Source organism: Phasianus colchicus, chromosome 5 (genome assembly GCF_987193195.1).
Source record: "Phasianus colchicus chromosome 5, bPhaCol1.hap1.1, whole genome shotgun sequence".
NCBI lineage: Eukaryota > Metazoa > Chordata > Aves > Galliformes > Phasianidae > Phasianus > Phasianus colchicus.
In genome coordinates, this window is record NC_143440.1 from 31,500,289 (window position 1) to 31,516,256 (window position 15,968).

The window sequence follows — 15,968 nt, forward strand, 5'->3', positions numbered from 1 at the left end:
TTATCTGTAATATGGCACAAAAGTGCCAGGTACAGCCAACTTTCTGAGAAAACCTGCTTCCAGCACGCTGCTGTGTGTAGTCCATCATCACAGATAAACAGCCCAATGCAGGACGCCCTTCAAACTTGGCTGCAAAAAAAGTGATCATCTTTGAATTTCTGAGATGCTGCTGTGAAAATAGGAGTGAAGTAACTTCTTTAACACAAGGGCATTAGGAAATTGCAAAGCTGCAAGAATTTCTAGTCTTTGCAACTCCAAAAATAAGGAAAGGAACAAAAGTGAAGACTTTTGACTAGAACCTGACCCAAATGTAAATGACTTTGTGACTTTCAAATGTGCCTAAGAATATTTTGTACTTTCTTGCGTTAAGCAAAAAAATGCATATATTCCGCAGACATTTTCTCTTGAAGTTCAGCTACATGGATTAACTAAAAACAATCTGACACGGGACTGGAGTGGCACTACGCCGATGGACGTCACCGAGCGCAGTGTGGCAGCGTTGGGCTGTTGCTGCCGGAGCCGCTGACCTGTCCCCGCGCTGGCTGGCTGCCCGCACGCAGCTCGCGGCGCTGGGAGCGGTGCCTGCGCTCGGTGCCACCTGCCCGCGGCTCCTGGACGGCTCTGGTAACACGAAACCAGTCCTGCTGGGTGTTGTTCGTGGCCCTGCAGGCTGAAGTCTGCATTTCAAATGAGACCTGCCGCACAGCGGGAGGGAGTCTCTCCTTTTCCTTCCTTGCTCGGTTTCGAGGTGCTCGCTCGGGCCAGCCGAGACCCGAGAGCACCGCACAGCATTTGCAGTGGAAACTTCAGAATTCGCACCTCGGGTTTTCACTTGGCAGTCTTTCCGGGATGATGACTTTACCTCGGAAGAGCCTTATCCACGCGGAAGGCCCGTGCAGAGGAGCGCTCGCGGAGCTCCCCGCCGCAGGTTCCCAGCCCGCGTCCTGCTACGAGGAAGTAGCGCACCGCCACTGCGCGCTGCCCCGGCTGGGAACCGCGTTTATATAGCCGCTCTGCGAGTAGGAAGTCGGGCAGCCAGTAGGATTGCGGGAGAGGGAGCAGCGCCACTAGTTGCGCTTCCAGCCGGGATCGGCGCGCCGGCACACCCGCTGTGACAAAAAGCCCTTTGTGCGAGGGACCGAGTGCCGGAGAGCTTGCCGCGTCCTTCGCTTTTCCCCACCGGAGCTCGGGCAGCCGATGGGCGGCGGCGCGAGGAGCAGGAAGCAGCGGGAGCGCGGCCCGGCCGTTGCCTTTCCTCCCCGGGCCCGGCCCGCCGCCGCGCAGCGCTGCGTGCGGTGAGCGCCGGTCCCCGGCGCCCGCGCGGAGTTGGAGCCGCGCCCCGCACCCAGCATGGAAGGAGGAAACGCGGAGTGCAGCCGGCAGCTTCCCGAGCGGGCGGGTCCCGCGGAGAGTGAGCCGGACGTCTTCACCACTTTTGCGGTCGGAGCACTTTTTGGACTTACAGCCAAGTTGGAATCGGTAACTCCCAAAGAAGAAGCAGCAGTGCTTAAAGCGTTTCAACCTTTGCACACCAATGTCAACACTCAGGCTAACAGTCGGTATGAGAGGAATGATAATGACGGTGTTGACGACTCAGAAAACCAGCACGACGCGGGCTGCACCAGTGACCAGGCTGACCCGATGTCTGGCAGCCGTGCTGAACTGGAGCCGGAGCCGGCAGGACAGAATGAAATACTTCTTCCCCATTTAAGGTCTGTACAGACTTCTTTGTCTGAATCTGACAACGATGCTATTCTCGTACAAGGTACTTTGGTTCACACAACAAGTGACACGGAATCAGATGGTGAGAGTAAGGACCCAGATGCTGATGAAACAAGCACAAGCAAATGTGGGCTAAACAATGCTGCATTGTCTGCTGTGGCTTTGGACGGTAACAATCAAAGTAAGGAAGAGTCAGACTCAGAAGGGCACAGACACAGCAATGACACTGTGGGTAGAGATGACACTGAGTTATACCCACCAATTTCTCAGTGGCTTCCCAGAGAGCTGGACAGCGTTCTGGAGTGTGACTCCGGTGGCAAAGACAGAATGTTAATGGATGAGCAGTTCAGTTCCTTGCTTGCTACAGGGGAATGCCCTCCAGAAATTCCAGGTGAGGATCAAAGACCTTCAGTTGATAATGCATCTCTCCATAAAGCAGCACTGGCTGAAAAAAGTTTCCAGCTGCCTGCTTTCTTTAGTGGCCTACGTGTGAGGAAAAAGGGACTAAACACAGAGGATGGGGAAACTATTACAGAAATTAAACCAAGGGAGAATGATTTAGCTCTGCTTAAATTACGACAGCCTGTTAAGAAATCCAACATTACATCAGGTTTGACCTCAAAAAAAAAATCATCTGAACCTAAAGCAAGCCCTACTTTTCTGGAGCAGCTCTCTCAACTGTTGAACATAGACGTCTCCAAGAATGACGAGAGAACCCAAGATTCTGGTGCAGAGTTTGGGGAGACTGAGGACAGCGATGAAGGCCCAGAGAACAAAGCCTCTGGCAAAACAGAGCCACTGTTTCCCTCTGAGGAAATAAAATCAAGCCCTGCCGAATCTGCACTGGAAGTCTTTAAAGCTTTATTCACACGACCTCCCAAAAAAGAGACAACTGCAGATCCTTCAGAGCTGGAAGCCATCAAGCGCAAAATGAGAAACGAGAAAGAGTCCTTGAAAGCTGTATTTGAAAGGTCAAAATCTAAACCTGGTGATGGACCATCAGACAAATCTGTAGGTTGGCTTATTTTTTCTTCCTAAATCTGGAAGTAGATGGATATAAAATATTTTTAAAATTAATGGTGGGGACTTAAGGTCAGAGTGTCAGAAAAGTCTTCTGAAAGGCAAAGTCTTCTACTTTAGGTAGTCTCAGTTTTTGGATTCCAAACTGAAGAAATCTTGGGGCAAATTTTTCAAAATTGTTGATCACCTGCAGTTCTAGCAGAACTCATAACTAATAATCATGGTTTGTAAATAAAAATCAGAAAGTAAACACAAGTTTTTCATTTTAAAAGGTCGTTACAAAACAGTTTTCTATATGCTAAGTAGGGTTTAAAATCAGGTTTGTATCACAAATATTTAATGTAATACTACTTACCAGTCTCTCAATCTCGCTCTGTTTTCTTTTTTTCAGTTTGATTGGTTTTTGTTTTTTAATTTTTACAACTAATATTTCATTTCACCTTTAGGAATAATTCTAGGATAAGAACTGATACAATAACTTACAGGTTAATTCAGTTTAATTTGTCCAAGATGTAGAACTTAACAGTATTTATTTCTTATTTACATACGTACCTGGCTTTCCATATATTGATAAGCATTTAATCTTATCAGAGTGTAACTGAGGGTGTCCAATCAGACCACTTAAGTTATGGTTTAATACAAACATTTGCAAGGTGATTGTTTGTATGTGCCTGGATATTTACTTATGTTTAAGAAATGAAAAAAAATTGTGCATATGTACACAATGATAAATGAGTTTGAGTGCAACTGAGACTAGAATGAGCAGCCATCACTTTTCCAAACCTAAACCTCTTTCAACTACTCCTGTGCAGATGTAATCAGTCCAGAAGCGTGCTGTTGGCTAACAGGGGAATTTGCCCAAATGATTAAATTTGCAGGGTTGGACCCTAAGCCTGATAAGTTAATTTGCTGTGCTGGTTGTACTCTCTTAAAATTTTTATTCTTATGCGTAATTAAAACATTCATAAAAATGACTGACACCTGGGCAGACTGATAATACCAGTTTTAAGTAAATTACCTATGGGGAGGAGAAAAGAGGCACTCATGGGCCACGGCATGTATGGCAATTACAGTGCATGCGTGCCCTTCCCACCCCTGGGCTGCTGGTTCCTCCTTACACCATTCTCTGGCTGTGCTGGCGTAAGCGTCTGTGTGGCTCGCGGCAAGCCAGGTCGGGAGGGAGGAGGCACAGCCGTCAGCATGAGTGGCTCAAATGTCAGCTCTCAGCTGGCCTCGTGCAAGCGTACTTTTTCCCTGGGCAAAGCCGAGGTAGAAGGGTCTTGCCTTGCCTTTTTCTTTGTCTAAATAGGCATTTTATGGGGCCACTTTCATACAGTGTTCTACTGTTGCTGCAGTTGTGTCTACACAATGACTCATGTGTTGTAGATCAGATTACAGAAATGCTAGCTTAAAAAAAAAAAAACAACCACTAAAAGGTGCTTGTTTTGCTTGCTTATTGTTGATGTTTCTGACTTAAATGGAAAATTTCACTATTCCAATTGACAGCACAGTGCCTTTACCAGCTACAGCAGCAATTTGATGTGGCAGCATTATGTGGTATGTGGACTGAGCAAGCTGTTGTGGGTGGGGCAGGAATTTCTCAAACCAGCTCAGCTTCCAGAAATCATATTGTTAAACAATGTCGCAGGTGAATTCCACCAACGTTCATTTGTAAGAGGAGTGAGGATGGGGCCTGGCTTTTTGCTCTGAAAAAAATATATATATCTTACTGTATACACACACACACACACACACGTATATAGGAAGAAAAACAAGTGTTTCTCACATCTTTGGTTCATCAAAGCATAGATAGCTTTCCATGCTGCTGTAAACAGTTTCAACAGAATCATTGTATGTCACATACATTAGGAGATCCTCCTCCTCAAAATTATTTTTCTATATTTTTCTGTACTGGCTTGAAAACTATTTGAATGAGGCAGATGACCATTTTTGAGTATATATGTAGAGCTAGATATCTGGTTTGGAACAACTGATACTGCCAACCTTAATTTTTTTCTTTCATAATTTCAACAGCCTGATCTGAGTCCCTCAGAGCAAGATGACAAGACTCCAGGGAGACTCCAGACTGTCTGGCCACCACCGAAAGCAAATCATGAAGAAGTAAAAGTAGGATTAAAGTACACAGAAGCAGGTAAAACAAAGAGGTGAAGCATTTGCAGAAATGAGTTTCTGGCACTTTAAATGTTGTTTAAGATAGAGACAGTGATAATCGCAGTATTTTCTTATCTGGAAAAAACACACCTTACTGTTTACTGTTACTTGTTAAGCACCTGACTTTTAAAATGCAAAATGGATAGATGTGTTGAAATCTAAATTCTTGCCTATTTAAGTTTCACAGGGAAATAAGTGCTTTTTGGTACATTGGGTTATCCATTTGTGGTGGGATTCTGTTCAGACAAGCGACAGAATACTGAAGGAAAGGAGACCTGTCATCTGTGTTCATTGGCAAGGGCGATGACTTGCCTCAAACACTGCCTCAGAAGGATTAAGCAGAATTTAAAACCAAGCTTTCATACTGTCTTGCTGTGAGAAAGTGTTCATGGTGATAGTGTATGTATGGTTCTTTTCAGTTCCAGTGGATATCCATTTGCCTTTGTACTAGGAGAATGAATATATAGGAGTAGATCTACTCCTTCATATTGTTCAGTATATTACTTTTTTTCTTTCTTTCCTCAGCCTTTTCTACTTTAAATTGTTTTGTTTTGTTGTTGTTTGGTTTTTTGTTTTGGTTTGGGTTTTTTTTTTTTTTTTTTCTATGTGTTTTTAATCATTGAGTGCATGATTGTGGAAGTTATTGAAAGGAACTGTGATGTTCTAATCTAGGCAGAATTGGATTTACATTGCTTCTGGTCAGTCTGGGGTGTGTGTTTGTCATTAGATAGCCAGGGCAAGTTTTCTGTACTGATACGTGCATTCAGCTGTACTGCAGTCTCTTTCTGTTAAGCTTACGTTCTTACAACAGGCTATGTGCTTGCTGTATTTAGTTTTCCACAAATATTTTTTTTCTGCTAATGACTATAATTATCTTAGCAAAAACACATGCTGAAAGAAAGAAAAGAAACTGAATTAACAAAAGCTCCAAATTCTACTACTTGTAGAGAATTTAGGTCATGCTTTCCTGAAATTTGAATAGAAAGGGCAGACTGGCTCAGAGCCCATGTAAATTGTTACTCTTTTGTTTCTGTGTTATTTTGGGTGGCAGTGTCATCAACATGGTGACGATTAATTTGCTAAGTCAAGTTTTTATACAGACCAGATTCTTCAGTTCATTAGTCACCGCAGTGTCTGGCAGATGGAGGGATCTGTATGAAAACAAATCACTGGTGATTCAGAGGATGAGACAGAAGTAGTGCTTTTAATGGAAACAGGCAAAGACTGTTTTTTGAAAGTGCAGCAGACTTAAAGGTGTTAGCAGGTTTGTAGTTCAACTCTGATAACATTCATGGATATTCAGAAAGCAATCATGGCAGCAGGGACTCTGACGTGTGGGGTAGCTACACCAGTCTGCTTTATTGAGAACCAGGGGAAATGTTATGGACAGGAGTGTTTATATTTGGTCTCCTGCAGGTGAAGGATGGTACTGTTCATGAGAGTAATGCAGATATAATGAAAACAACAGTTTATATTCAAGTTCTCTCATATCTCTAGTTGTTTGTTTGTTCATTTAATGAAAGTATCAGTTCAGGATTATTTCTAATCTCAGTCTCTCCAACAGATTGTTGTCTACAGAGAACGTTTATGTACTGACATTTCCCCTTACACCCCTTCCCATGTAAAGTTGCCTCTCAGCTACCAGTACCTGAGGAAACTTGTTGTCCGTCCACAAGATAGAATTCTTAACAGTCTGTTGTGAAGCAGGTTATTGATAATCACTATGCTTAGACTGGATTCATTCTATAACCTGAAAACCCATTTCTGACCACAGTGCCTTGTTCTGGCAGGTCTGATGAAATGGAAAGTTCTTGATTTTCAAATCAAGTTCAGAAATTATCTATGGCAGGGATCTTTCTGATTTCAGTCTGCCTCCAGTGGTTTTCCTGAGCAGATGATTATTAGTAGCATAGAGCAAGCTAAAATTACTTACTTATTTTAACATTCAGTCAACAATTTAGTTGAAGCTACCAAAAGAATAGGAAAAAATATAAAACATTTTATATAGATTCATATTGGAACCTACATTACAAACGATAACAATATGTAGAATTATTAGGTAAATTCATTTAACACAGCTTTATTTTCTACTGCAGTCATGTCCAAGGAGAAATCTGTAGACATATGTCCCAGTATTTCTAACAAGGTAAAAGAATACATACTTATTTGATGACGTAGCATAGCTTTTTTCATTTGTCATGAGAAGTATTTAAAGTAAAAGTGCTTGAAAATTTGCAAGCTGGAACACTGTGATCTTTCTCACAATTCTCTTCTCAGTTTTTGTTTTTCTTCCATCACCATGAAATATGACAGGAAGGCAGAGATATTGAGTGAGAATTACTAGCTTTTTGATCTTTTCTCACCTCCTTGCCGTGCTTTTCCTCATTATTCTTGCTGCCTAGTAAAAGCAAGAAATTCAGGCTTAGTTTAGCCTATGCAGCAGACATCCCAGTGACTCACAGCAGCTTGGAGGAGAAGCAGATTCCTTACTGAGGTTTGGAGTCTGGCTTGGTGTGTGGGAAACCAAATGAACAGAAAATGGATGTAACAAGGAACACGTGCATGGGACTGACTAGGCCTGTTAGGAACATTAGGACTGGAAGAAGTTAGTGTACAAGTAAAACTCCTCACCAGCTATTTTTCATGCCTTTGATAACATTTTGTGTAGTCATAGTATCGTTAGCCCGGACATCTAAAAATTACCAGTAAATATCTCCAAATCTTGAGTTGCAAATTTTGAATTAAAAGGATGATACTACAAGATTTTGGCACATCTTATGTTTTCTTAACCATTAATTCATCTGTTTCCATAGTGCAATTCACTGCATTGTACTGTACCTTCGTAGTTAAAACAAACTTTTTCTGTGGGTCTCCAGAGAAACTGGAATTTCTTTGAAATGTGTCAGTCTAAAAATTCAGCAAGCCTGTAGTACATCATAATATTTATATCCTAGAAGACTGAAACTGTAGTATTTTAATTTATAGTTAGTTATTTATTTTTTCCATGGAAATCTTTCGTATGTTCTCAAAGACATTTCTGTGTGTATTTCTCTGGTCCTAAAATTCTGTTCTTCAGTTTTCATTAAAAGCTTCTTTTTCTTTTCCTCCATAATTTTTTGAGTTATTTCTTCCATTGCTTATGCATTAAAACTAATAAAAGTGTGAATATGTCAACTATTAAGTAAGGTGAGATCACCTAGTCAGGTGGAGGAGACAAACTCATGCCCTCATGCCTATACTGAGTGGAGTCATAGACAATGTTGGATTGCATAGAATCCACCTACAATGGATCTCATCTACTCTTCAGGCTAGATCAGAGCTTGTAGCCTACCATATCTAAGAAGGGGAGTTTAGAAATGAATGCTATTGCCTTTAAAATGAATTGTGTCTGAAGAACAGTCTCCATGTTGGGGTAATACAGGAGAACTTCAGATCCTGTTATCTATTAAAATGTGTATTTAGCTGTTAGGATCAAATTTTACAAAACTGAAAGAATTTCACTGTTTGCTTAAGCAAAACAGCTGAAAGAAGTGATGAGAGAAATACGTCTTTCTTGTGAGAGAAGATTTTAAAAGAGAATTAATCCATTTAGTGCTCTTCTATGTGGCGTGCTTTCTTTTCAACTGAGATTTTTGTATTTAACATTATTTATTGTATTTAACATTTCTAACATTTAAACATTTAACATATTTAACATTAAACAAAAAAAAAAATTGCTCTTTCACAGTCTTTCTTATTCATCATACTTCAATCTGTGTTGATGTCCTCCTATCTCTATGATGCCACCATTTCTATAACAATGGTCCATGATGGCATAAGCACAACTTTCATTTCAGTGTAAATAACAATGGTCCATGATGACATAAGCACAACTTTCATTTCAGTGTAAATAAGGGAATCAGAAGAGATGACTGACTAAGCCTTTATTAAACAAATGCAAATTGTTTAATTTGCAACAAATTAAACATGTTTTACATACGTCAAAACCTTGGGTTCTGTATCTCTGGATTCCTAGCAAGAAAATTCACTTTATGGGCTGTTTATATGTCAGAAGGAGAGGCATAACAATCTGAACAAAGAGATGAGAGATAAGAATGTGACTTCATATCCATATTTAACATAGGCTTACATTTGTCTCAACAGCAGAAATAATCCTTGATGGTTAGTATCCTGAAGGAAGCTGTGTAACAGTTGCTGCTAACATTAGTTTAATCTTAAAACAAAACAGAAGTTTATTTGGTAAATTCAATTTATTTGATTTCGGTATTGTTATTTAGTTTTTAGTCCTGTGACTATGACAGTATGCCAGGAATTGTGTGTTAATTGGAGATGGCATTTTAATGATTTTATGGTCACTGATCAATTTGATGCTTCCTCAGACTGTAGGTGTACTGCATACAGCTTTTGCAGATTTCCTTACTACATTTTACTGCATTTATTGTGTAGTATGACAGGCAGGTTTAGTCATGCTGTGTCAGTGTTTCATGGCTGACAAACACACTGACTTGTTATTGAGAAGTTGAGGGTTATTACAAACCAGATTGATGCAGTTGTATTGCATTCCACTACAACAACGATGTCTTCTCCCCGTACTTATGCCAACTAAACCTGTTATTTTAAGGATTTGGAAGGTACAGGAAATCTGCTTGGAAATCTACACATTCTCTGACAATAAGTTGTGCATGTGCCGATCAATTCAGCAACGTTTGTTTTTTTTTTAAGCTGCCTGTTGAGGTTTACTATGAAAATATATTTAAAAAAAACAAACCTCATGTCTCATGATATAGAGATGTTTCTCAACCTGTGAGGCACTTGCTTATCAAACTGAAGGCCTATCGAGAACTGTGGTACAGTAGCCCTCCAGGCAGTGAAGAGGAACACTACTCACCTCCTCTTCCTGCCTACTGGAGGGCATGCAGGTCTTATGAGAAAGGAATTTTGTTTCCCTGCTTTAGCTGATACTGTCATTCCTTCTGTGCCTTTTGAGATAGAAATAAAAGGGCAGGCATCTAATAATGTGGAAGGTTTGATTGTGAACTGACTTAAGGAAAAATGTGTGTGCGCCTTTCCAAGCTTTGGTTTACCCTTCTGTGAAACAGGCATAAGAATCCTTACCTACTTTTCAAGCCAAAGGCAGCTCCTATTTTTTTCCTTCCTTTTTTCCTAGGTTAAAGGAACAAATTGTAAATGAATATTGACTTCCTATTCTGAAATCTGCAAATAATAACACAATATAGAAACTATGCTTCAGGCTGTCTGATAAAATGGTCATGCCTTTCTATATGCAGGTCATATTATTGCAGTTTGAAGAGGGAGAAGAGGTGTGCCTCACTTTTTAATGAAAATCCTTGCTTTATACCTATGTTTGTCAAAATACAGGATTTTGGAAGACCTTTTTTTTTTTTCTTGAGTGGTGATGCATCTGTTGCATCAGATGCCTAGAAGGGTCTTATTTTACAATATACAGAGCCATACCTGAATATGCATGAAGATACCAGTTTGCTTAAGAATTTGTATACAGAGCAGCTCTGATCCACTGCGTTTTCCTATTGAAGAGATTAATTTACTACCTGAATATAATGAAGGCAAGTTCTGTGAATTCTTTTGTTTCCTTTTCTACAGTTTTTATTTTGAAATGCAGACACCACTGTGCATCCTACCAGTGTAACATTGCAAATGTTCTGAGTTGATCACAGGATTTTAGGAGATGGCTAGTGTTACTTGCCCGAAACACAATGAAAGAGTAGTTCTGTGCAGCATAAGAATTACTTTATATTTTATTTCTTTGGTCCTGTTTCAAAATATACCAGGCCTTTTGTGTATGACAAATATCTCCAAGTTTTATTGAATTCACTTCACTGTGTGTGTCACATCTCATTCTCCTCTCACTGTTCACATGATCTATAGTTCCATTTGCCTCAGCATAAACAGCAATTTAAATACTAGTCCAGATGAAACTCTGAATACCATGAAGCTTTCTGAATATACAAACCTGGATTTAGAATTGCTCTGGGGCTTTCTTTTTACTCTGGTATCATCCTTGCCCAGTTTGCCTTCTCTACTACTTCACAGACAAATATTCTTACCTGTAAAAGAACAAGACAAACCACTACCCCTTTTCATGTACATTTCATAATTTCATACATATCCATATTTTAATGTCTATCAACTGCTCTAAACTCATAGGTTGCTGAAAGTGCATCTGGAAAGCAGTGTGCTATGTATATGGATGTTATATGTGCCTACAGCCTCAACCTCCCCACGTTTGAATAAATTTATTGCATATGTAATATACATGCAGTCTCAATGTAGGCTTACTATACATTGTGTATAGTGATTGAGAAAGTGTTATAGAGGTGGAAGTTGGTGGCCCTGCATATGGCAGGGGGGTTGGAGATTCATGATCTTTGAGGTCTCTTCCAACCCTGGCTATTCTGTGATTCTGTGATTCTCTGTCTCCCTTCTTCATGTCTTCCATATTTACATTCTATCAGAATCATTAGGGTGCTGAAACTCATTTTTTTAAAGTAAATTTTAAATAAATAAATAAACAAGAACTGCAGTCTGGAGATGCAGTCTGGCACCTGGTGGTTAGAGCAGAAAGCTGCATGGGAAGTAATGGAGGAGGAAATGAGAACGTCATTATAAGAATTTGAAAGTGATAGAACCAAGGGTTACCAAAGAGGGAGAAAAAGAATAGGAAGCCCCCACTATTGTGAAAACTAAAGAATCAGCTCAAATAAAAGATGATAAACTCTTCAAGGCAGATAGATTGCACTTATTTTTCCAGCTTTTGTTCTCTAATTATTTCTGGACTGTTTGTTAACATTATTGTGCATATTTATATTTATGGCGTTTAATAAAGGACATGATTTACAAAAATAAATGAGTCATTTACTTTTAAATCTTCTACTTTCTACTTGAAGTTTTGAGATCATGAGAGAGAAGGTTCCTAAATTGCTTGAAATTCTGAGGAATAACACGGCAGTTTAAAAGGTCAGTTATGGAGGATTTTCTGTGAAAGGTTTTCAAGTAAGATTTTACTTTAGCTAAGAGGAAGTAGGTAAGTTGCAAAGAAGAAAATATAATTTTGGAATATTCCCTATCTAAGTTTGTTAAAAACTTTTCAGGGATCCTAAGGAAAACATGAGAATATTTTTTCTTTCAGGAAGGCAGCTTAGTGTGTTTCCCTGAGTCAGGTTCCTAAGATCTCTTCCTCCCAGCATAAAGGGTCTTCTAAAAACAGCAACCACAACAATAACAAACAGATTGCCCAGAGGGGTGGTGAATGCCTTGTCCATGGAGACACTCAAGGTCAGGCTGGGGCAGGGCTCTGAGCAACCCAATCTAACTGTAGGTGTCCTTGTTCCTTGCAGGGGAGTTGAACTAGATGTGTACTTGCTTTATGCAACAGAAAAACTTTCCTTTGAGAAAGGAAAGTTGCCATTCAAATTAGCCAAGAACATCATGATGCAGTGTGTCTATTATTTCTAAAATTGCAGGTTATAGATTTGCTTCCCTATATTTACCAGTGAATCTTATCTTTTAGAAATGCTAATGCGCAGCATGGTTTACTCCCTGTCACGACAGAGATTTAAATGAATATGTACTGCGTGTATTTGTAAATGTTATTGGTGCTTCATATACAAATAATTTCTTTGTTTACACATCTGAACATACTTTAAGCATTTGCTTGAATTATGCACATTGTCCAAAACACACAGTATTTATTTCATGTTTGATTTTCTGTGCACTGGGGAAAAACATGCATCTTACAGTGTGCATTTTCTTTGCAAAATAGGGAAGCATTGTTTTGGCTTGTTTTTAGTGATATCATATGTGTTTTATTTCTACAGTGCAGTGGTGTATGTCATACATTTGCTATGGAAATTGCTTTTGTTTTTACTGACTCAAGTATGCTTATGACGAGGAATAAAAAGCAGGGACATTGCTGGACTTTCTGCTAGGATACGTATTTAATGAGTGTAAAAATATAAGTTTCCTGCATGAAACTTGAATACAATCTTACTTATGCTTTTGTCTCTAGCTCACCTAAAGCTTTACAAGGAGGGACCATCAGGTGGGTGGAACAGCATAATGTTATCTGTCTCTGTCTAGTCTTTGGTCTCTTTTGTTATTTTAAAGGTGATATGTTTCTTTCCTTGATACAACAAGAATCATACAGGCAGAGTCTGCAGTATCTACCAGTGTTTAATACTAAAAATTGAATAATGGCAACATAGTTCTGTAGTATAGATGAAGATCTATTTTCAGAACACTAGGTTAAGGAACTGTGATTTCAGTTACAACTGTCCTGCTACAATGAGTGATACTTAGGTTGGCTTCTCTGACTTTCAGATCTATCCCACAATGCTGTCAAATTTTACAAAGTTCAGATTTGAAGACTGATGAGGATACCACAGTAGAGAATGGACATTACTTTTTTTTTTTATCTTCATCCCCACTCTCCCCCTCTCCCCCCCCATCTCAATTGTCTGTGAGCAAATTCCAGGTAAACATAACCAATTTTAGTGAGAATCTACCATACCTGGACTTTTTATGATCTGTCAGTGCACATTCTAACTATCCTTGAAGTAAAGACTGCAGGTGACAATTGGGCTGGCAGAATTCTTTCTGAAGCTGTGGGCTCTACTCTTCCATTGTGAAATATATAAAAATGAGGTAATAATATAACTTAAGCAAAAAGGAAAGGAGAGACAATTTAATAAACTGTAGCAGCATTCTTTTACTGATTTAAGTAAATACTGTGTATAGAAATGAGAGCTAAATTTTCCATACAGAAATTAAATTTAGCCTGTTTGGGTTGAAAAAGACCTTCAAGGTCATCAAATATGTATAAACCAAATCACTCTGATTTATTTTCCAGGACATAGCGTTCTTACTGTATTTTAGAGCACAAGTGGCCTGTAGCATGCAGAGGTACCTGAGGTTGTTCCTCCCTGGATGCAGAGCTTTGCATCTCCCTTAGCTGAATTGTGTGAGATTCCTGTCAGAGCATTTCTCCAGCCTGTCCAGGCCCCTCAGTATGTCTCAACTACCTCTCCCATTTTGTGCCCCATGCAGATTTGCTGAGGGTGCAATTCTGCAGCTCTACACTCTGCATCTATTCATAAATGAACTGGAAAAGCCAGCAGTGAGATGGGAAAGCTTGCAGCTGATATGAAGTTGGTTAGAGTAGAAAAAAGTTAGAACTGAGAATGCAAAAGGCAAGAAACTCAACATGTTGAAGCTGAGAGACTATAGCAAAAAAAAAAAAAAAAAAAATCAAAAATGAAGAACTTCATATTGTGCATCTGAGGAAGAAATTCTAAGAAAAAAAAAGTGTTAAATTCACTTATAATAAACTCTGATCTGATCATTATTCTTTAAAAACAAGACTTTGATGTTGGAATAATTTTAGTGCTGATTAGTGATCAAAAAATAACTTATAAATTATAATAGTAGGAGTTGTAAGAAAAGAAGACAAAAATGAAGATCATCCTAATGCTGTTGTATAAATGACCACATTTTGCATTTAATAAATGCTAGATTCAGAACTGTAAAAGATTCAGAGAAGGACAGTAAGTTTGATAAAAAATATGGAATGTGCTCTTTATGAAGAAAAATTATGTAGATTTGTACAGTGTCCTAATTTTTACTGGAAAAGGATCCATCAAGATTGATATGATGGAGATCTCTAAAATCATAAAAAGTAGGAAATTACTCTGGCATTTTTCTTCCAGTGGACCTACTGGAGACTTCAAATGAAACCATCAGGTGCAGATTCAAAGTAAACAAAAGGATCTTTACCTAATTTGTAATTAATTCTTTGCTGTAGGATGTTTTCTGCTTACTTGAATTCTAAAATTGGTAATGTACATTCATGAGAGAAATCCACTTGCAACATCTGTGATTTAGGAAGTTCTGAATTGCAAATCAAGTTCCTGGAAGAACTTGAGTTTGTGAGAAAAGTACAGCTACATTTTTGCCTGTAGTTAGCTTTTCACATCACCTGCATTTTTACTACCATCAGAAGCAGGAGATGAAGCTAAATAGACTTTTGATACAGCTGAATGCAGATACAATTTTGTTCATCATGAGGGTGAATGATTTTTATTTCAGGATTATAATCAAAATAGAATCTACATATGACTATTACTTATTACTTCAATGAAGAATTTCCTCATGTGAGCTAAAATATTTAGTATGTTCTACATTTTCACGTCTTACTTTTAGTAAGACTCAGCTAAACTTCTCTGTTTGGCTTTAGAAAGTTAGACCTGTGTGCTTCAAAGCTTCTGTGACCTGAGATGTTTTCACTGTCTTGTTTCTGGTTTGAGTTTTGTTACCATATTATTTCCAAGGGATGTGAGAGCTGACTCCACAATCTAATTGTCATTTGCTGTACAACTAGTGTACAGCATCCCAGAAACACTCCTCCACTTAATGCAGGCTTCTTCAAAGTCCTGCCACTCTGTGCTTGGCACTTCTCATCTTACCTCCACTGAGACTTGCATAGGAGCAAAAAATCTGGGGTCCCTTCCAACTCAAGCCATTCTATGATTACATAGATTAGAAATATGTGATATGAGTAATCTCAGACAAAATAAGATGGTTTTACTTTAACTCACTTGAATCCATTTCTCATTAGAACTCCAGCTCATTTTTCTAGCATTCTACTGCTTTAATTTTCTACAATAATCTTATCTCCCCAGACTAGACATTGTCTTTTTCTAATGCAGCTATTTTTTTCCTACTATGACTTAGTGAAGCTATTCTGTAAAATGTACTTGATTGCACAAATCTTGGGTACCTTTATTTTGAGATAATAATTCCTCTGAAAGTGGTCTGAATAGCTTTCAGAACTTGGAGAAGTGATTTGACTAGGCTGGAGGCATCTCTTTCTTTCCTGCTTCTATGTTCAGAGAGTACCTTCGAGATCTAACATTGGTGTTGCCTATTGGATACAAAAAATGTATATATGACGAATTCTAGATGCAAAATGTATAGATGTAAAGGATGAAAGTATAGAAAAATAATAGTGATTGGAGAGA

At 39.0% G+C, this 15,968-nt stretch overlaps 1 protein-coding gene across 2 annotated transcripts in view; it reads left to right on the plus strand.

Annotated features, from left to right (window-relative positions):
• FMN1 (formin 1) overlaps nucleotides 1-15,968 on the plus strand; it is a 180,072-nt gene that overhangs the window by 61,969 nt on the left and 102,135 nt on the right. The window contains exons 1-2 of one of the 2 annotated variants that reach the window (XM_031593723.2): nucleotides 795-2,733; nucleotides 4,777-4,894. In XM_031593723.2, the coding sequence (XP_031449583.2) occupies nucleotides 1,351-2,733; nucleotides 4,777-4,894 (1,501 nt within the window). In that variant the 5' untranslated portion in view covers nucleotides 795-1,350. Of the gene's footprint in view, nucleotides 1-794; nucleotides 2,734-4,776; nucleotides 4,895-15,968 lie in introns of those variants that run through there. The other variant, XM_090141247.1, reaches the window with a different exon arrangement.